Source organism: Nanorana parkeri, unplaced genomic scaffold (assembly GCF_000935625.1).
Source record: "Nanorana parkeri isolate BGI_ZX_2015 unplaced genomic scaffold, ASM93562v1 scaffold344, whole genome shotgun sequence".
NCBI lineage: Eukaryota > Metazoa > Chordata > Amphibia > Anura > Dicroglossidae > Nanorana > Nanorana parkeri.
This window is the reverse complement of record NW_017306612.1, coordinates 181,882-188,172: the sequence shown is the minus strand read 5'-3', so window position 1 is coordinate 188,172 and position 6,291 is coordinate 181,882. Positions and strand designations below refer to the sequence as shown.

At 48.4% G+C, this 6,291-nt stretch overlaps 1 protein-coding gene across 1 annotated transcript in view; it reads left to right on the top strand.

Annotated features, from left to right (window-relative positions):
* CHGA (chromogranin A) overlaps positions 1-6,291 on the top strand; it is a 21,635-nt gene that overhangs the window by 14,938 nt on the left and 406 nt on the right. Inside the window, exons 6-8 of the mRNA XM_018558510.1 lie at positions 323-420; positions 1,657-2,020; positions 3,559-3,929. Coding sequence (XP_018414012.1) covers positions 323-420; positions 1,657-2,020; positions 3,559-3,929 — 833 coding nt within the window. The remainder of the gene's footprint in view (positions 1-322; positions 421-1,656; positions 2,021-3,558; positions 3,930-6,291) is intronic.

Below are 6,291 nucleotides of genomic sequence, written 5' to 3'. Positions count from 1 at the left end.
AGTTCTGCTTCTGAAAATACTAGCTGTCTGGCTGCCTCATTAATATAATGTCTGGGATTCTGGAACAAGAATGTGGCCGGTGAAGTCCAATCCCTGACCTATGGAAGCCACTGGATCAGCACGACAGACAGGCAGCTCTTATTTTCAGGAGAGGTCTCCATATTTCGGGTCGGTCTTTGATATCAGGAAACTGCTGGACCCTCGCGGTGACTATTACCAGCGCCATAGGCGGTCCAGCTCAGTACCGCACGGGGGTTTCTATTATTCTGGCCACAAGCTGTAGGTAATAGCAGATCATTTACGTGCCTTTTGCTGTCCGCAGGGGCCATGGAGAGGATCCAGAAAGTGAAGAAGAATCGCGGTTATGAGGAGGAACTTTCCGGCGTCCTCGGCAAGCAGGACAAAGCTCCCGCCTCCGGTTAGTGTCACTGTGACTCCGGAATCCATCTCCCTTTTTATCCGATGACCTTGGCGTCCTGCGCTCAGCCATTCATGTGATACCCAGCCGAGCTTCACCGCTAATACTGCGGCAGGCGGCGGCAATCTGTGAAATGACGGGATGTTCCTGTGCAGCTGAAACGTGATATCTTCTATCCAATCATAACCATTAGAACCATATAAAGGGACGTGTTAGGAAGAGTGCGTTCCTAGGAGCTGACACCCCATGTCCCAGGTCTTCTACTGAGTGCCCCGCGTCTCTGTCGTAGCAATTGTTAGTCATACCATGCTGCAGTGCAAGGAGCATGCTGTTGGGAGGAGAGAGCAAAAATGACAGAGAGGTGACCTCATCAGTCCGCTGCTTCACCTTTCACTGTCCAGTTATAAGGTGGGGGGGAGGGACAGAACCTGTAAACATGGTGGATGGTGAGAGAGGTAAGCAGTTTTTAATGGTGAAGGTGGTTCAGGGAAAGAGGGTGCAGGTGATGGTGACGGGGGGTCAGGGGATGAGCGTTTTTGATGCGTTTAGGGCCATTTTTGTTAGTTTGAAATGGGGTTCCAGTGCGTTTGCATGCTTCCCAGAGCGTTCCAGCGCAGGTAAAATAGGGCTTGCTGCAGTTTTTTTTTACATGCTCTAAGGGCCCATTCACACCATGTCCGGATCAGATGCGGTTCCGGTACATTTTTCTCCCGCACCAAAAATGCATCCCAATGTATTTGTATGTGATTTTTGGGCTCTGTTCACACCGGTCCGTTCCAGTGCAGAAAAAAAAAAATGCACCATGTCACATTTTTTCTGCACTGGAACGCACCCGAACCGCACTGCACTGGAACGCAACAGAAGCTATGACATGGAGCAGGAAGAGATTAATTTGCATAATGACATTACCCTCAAAAAACAGAGAACGCACTGGCACGTGTCACGAACGCGTCACAAATGCACTGCACCCCGTTTGCCGAAACGCATGCAGATCTGGTGCGGACGTGGTGTGACAGGGCCCTTAAACTGAACGCTGCGGTGTGTGAACTAGAGCCCACAATACCATTGGAATACATTGGACGCAGTTTTGATCCCGGTCTGTAACTGCTCCTGGAATGCGCTTGGTGTGAACGTGGCCGATCAAAACTGGAGCAGACAAAATCTGGAGCAGCTGATTGGTTGCCGCGCACAGCCGCTCCAATTTTGGTAAATTCCCCTCAATGAGATTTTACATTATAAAAGATGCGCTTCCTCTTCACGGGAAATTTTCCGAGAGCGAGGAGGTGAAGAGGCAACCGGAGGACGAGAGGAAGGCGAGCTCGGAGCGCTCCCAGGAAGAGGACAGCGCCGAGGAGCTGGAGAGTAACGAGATCAGCAAGAGAGAGGAGACCCCCGAGGACGAGATCGACAATCATATCACCGACGAGATCAACCACATGGAGCCTCCCAAGGACAATCAGGAAGACGCCAGCGACGGGGCATCTGAGGAGGAGGCCGTGTCCAAGAAGGATCCCGAGGAGATCGGAGACCATGACAAGGAAGATCTGAAGCAAGAGAGCAACGAGACGGAAAACGAGGAGGACGACACCCAGCGGGAGGACAGTACGTTGCCTGTAATGATTGACAGCTAAAAGAAACCAGCGCCAGACCAAATGCCCATAGACCGTGAAGACTTTATTTTATCATAAAGCAGGGGTAGCCAACCAGCGGTCCTCCAGCTGTGGGTGAAACTACAAATCCCATGATGCATCTCTCTCCGGGAGTCACGTCTGTGGCTCTGAGAATGTTGGAATGCCTCATGGGATTTGTAGTTCCACCGCAGCAGGAGGGCCACTGGTTGGCTACCCCTGATCTAAAGGACACGCCAACACATTTCAGAGGTTATAACAACCCTAACCCCCGTCATCAAGGCTTGAAAGTTGTGGGCAACTCCGGTCCTCCAGCTGTGCTTTAACTACATATCCCAACATGTCTCTGCAACTGGGAGTCACGCCTGGAACTGTCAGTCTCGCAGATGCCTCATGGGAGTTTCACAACAGCTGGAGGGCCAGAGTTGGCCACCCCTAGTTTTGGGTGTTCTCCAGTATTAAGTGCAAGGCTCCAGAAGCTGATGATGGGGGATCCCCATAATGCATTGATTAGATGATGAGAGAGACTCTTCATGGTCTTTCAGCATTTGGTCTGATGCTCCCCGTTTTATTCCTGTACCTCTTGGGTTTCACTGGATCACCACCAGCCTACATGAGCTGCCAGTCAGAACCCTTGTACCTTTCAATAGGGTTTATAGCTTGTGTGGGAGATCACTCTACCATTGCAACCAGCACCTCCTCTCTTCATCTTACAGTCCGTGCACTCGCAGGCGCTGCTCCACAAATGGAAGGCGGGTGCAGCAGGTGTCAGCGGGTGGCTTCCAACAAAATATAAGTAAAGAACGGACGCCGGCACGCCAAAGCAAGTTCAGTCCGTGTTTATTAACATACTAGTTGCAAGTAGAACACTCTATACAACGTTTCCGGGTCTCACAGGATCCCCCCCTTCATCAGTCAAACAAGCGATCAGCGCAAACAAGTGATTGCCTGATGAAGGGGGATCCTGTGAGACCCGGAAACGTTGTATAGAGTGTTCTACTTGCAACTAGTACGTTAGGATTACAGGAAGGCGCACATTACAGTATTGGTTTCTGTTAAAACATCTGAGGGTTTAATGTCACTTTAAGCTAATACGGGGGGGCTATCATTACTCACCTCTCCTTCAACAAATGTCTTCAGTACTTTGTGTCATACTGACCTGCCACAAGTATGCAGATCCAGAGTTTGTACTTCATGCTCATTCATATTCCAGGCCAAGGACCCTTAGTATTGAGCCCAGAGACAGCCGGGCACCTAGAATTTCATAAGCAGGTCCCCATATTTCTGGTTCCCTTTCAGTATGGATGTCTCGATCTTTTATTAAAGTTTATCAGGAGGTACATCATGAAGGCAGTGTAAGGAATAGGTCACAATTCAAGTAAGGATGGTCTGATCTTTGAAAGAGGCGAGGTTGGCCAAACATGATCTATCCAGGTCTAGCTGAGGAGCGTTGGATCGAGGAAGGAGCAGAACCCATTCATCCTGCACATTGTTCCCTTATCTTCTTTTCAGATTCAATGAGGATCCCCGAAGACGCCAGGTCAGAGGCGGAGACCAGCAAGGAAAGCCAACAAGAAAGCGAAGCGGCTGACTGTTCCGACGACGAAACGGCCAAAGACCTCGAGGATTCCAAACGATGGAACAAAATGGATGAGCTGGCCAAGGAACTCCGAGCCAAGAGGTGCGCCAAACGCGACACCAGCGAGGAGGACCCAGACCGATCCATGAGACTTCCCGTCGCAGACCAAAAGTACGAGCCGGCCAACGAGGAGCGTGAAGACAGACAGCAGCAGCAAGCCTCCAGAGAAGACACGGAGCCTCAAATGTCCAAAAGGCCAGAAGAGAGGAAGGAGGAAGAAGGCAGTGCCAACAGGAAGACCGAGGTTGGTGTTAGAACATCAGAAAGGTCACAGTAAAAGCAGCGGCTCGTGCCATTGTCAGCTACAATGGTACGTTGTCCATGAGCGTGTCTCTGCATCCCCTCCCCCGCACTGCCATCCTGTCATCTAAATACGAACATAATTTAAGAGGGAAACGCATATCATTGTAACATTAAACTAATGCAACGTTCACACTTTTTCACATGCTTCCTGTTCCATATTTTCATAATTGTATTTCTTATATAGATCTGCTAATTCTCCAAGTGGAGCCTTTAGAACAGAAGGAGCACCACAGCAAATGTACAGAGTCCAAAAGACCTTATGTTTGCTCATATAGTATTATTATAGTATACAGGATTCATAGAGCGCCAACAGTTTGCGCAGCGCTGTACAATATAAGGAAGACATTACAATCCCAATACAAGACGGTAAGGAGGGCCCCGCCCCTGAGGGCTTACAATCTGAAAGGGAATAAAAAGTATTAAAAAAAAGCCAGGCTAATGCGTTTCGGGGGATTCCAATGTGTCTCCTTCATCAGGGCTTAAAACTAAGTTTACAAATATGAATTCTGGAATTAACAAAGATACAAAGAGATCCAATGACAGTGATTTTTAGTTTACTGCGCGCCTCTCACAGCTGGTTCAGATGACATCACCTATTGATCTCTGTAGCTGCCTGCTTGGTTGGTTGGCTGACTGTGCCGTCATGTCTCTTGAAATGATAAAACAATCCCTAATCTTTTTAAAATAAAACCTTTTTTCCTCATTTCTTGTATCTCAGTGCGGCTGATCTCATGCAGTGACACCTGACTGAACATAGACTTATATAATGCGTAACTCTATAAACCATAAGCTGCTGCGTGACCTCAATACAGGTAGTGAATGTATTCTCGCATCACATAGGCCCGGTTCACACCTGGGCGTTTTGTAGCGCGTTCCTACGCTCTACAAAACGCTCAAACACCGAAATCCCATTATTTCCTATTGGTATGGTTCACACCTGGGCGTATTTCAGGCCGTATGAACGCGCTACAAAACGTCCTACACCCAAAGAAATACATGTACTTCTTTGGGGCGTTTTGGGTGCGCGTTTCTATTGGGATACAGCCAAGTAGCCCTCGGAAACGCGCGTTTTTTTTTACCGCGAACGCGCATATTCAATACGCCTAGGTGTGAACCCAGCCATAGGGATTAGGATCAGTTTGTTAGTGCTGCGATTTGAGAATACATTTCTTTCATCACGAGGGAAGGCCAATAAGTTCTGACCCGCACCATGATCTACCGTGTTTCCCCGAAAATAAGACACTGTCTTATATTTTTTTTGGCTCCAAAAAACACACTAGGTCTTATTTTCGGGGGAGGTCTTATTTTCGGGGGAGGTCTTATTTTTTATTTATAACAATCCAAAGTTATTGCAAATCCAAATTAAATAATCCAAAATGGCAAAGTTAAGAATAGGGTGATCAGGGCAATCGGGGGTGCCGCACCTTTCCAAGAGCAATTTGGTAACCAGAATGAGCGAAGCACACTTTCATTCCTCACAGGCGGAGTGCATTTGGCATCACTCCGCCTGTGACAGGAGCCGGCGCTATAGAGGAGACATCGGCTTATGCGGCTCTGCTCCCTCCGCTGTCGCCTCGCTTCCTCCAGCGCTGGCTTCGTTGGCACCGCTGATTCTCTCCCGCGGCTCTTCAAGTTCCCCCTTATGCCACCACTGGCCCTGGGAAAGGTCACAACTAGGTCTTATTTTCGCGGTAGGTCTTATAGTTTAGCAATTCCCAAAAATGGTGCTAGGTCTTATTTTCGGGGATACAGGGTAGATGTGCTAGGGATCTGAACTTTTGCAGGTTTAGAGGTGGATATTAGTAATACGCATGCCAATGTCGTGGTGAATTATAGTTCGAGCCAAGAGAAATGGAGTAGGTGTCACGCCGGACAAATTGAATACCGAGCTGCGTGTTGCTGCTAGCCGACAATGCGCCTGCACATCGAGCTGCAGAAACTGGCTCTGAATCTCTGCCCCATCCACCTTACTCACCTTACTCACCTGACCTGTCACCTTCGGACTTCTTCCTGTTTCCAAATCTGAAGAAACAGCTTCAAACGCCCCAACAATGATGTCAGCTAGCAGCAACTCACAGCTCGGTTTTCAACTTTGTCCTGCATGACACCTACTCCATTTCTCTTGGCTCCTAGCTGCAGCCAGGTAAGACATCCCCCGAAAATAAGACCTAGTGACTTTTTTTCGTGAAAATAAATAAATAAGACAGTGTCTGTTTTTCGGGGAAACGCGGTATAATTCACCACGGCCTACAAACACAAACGTTGGCCTATTACTAAGATATCCACCTACAAACCTGCAAAAT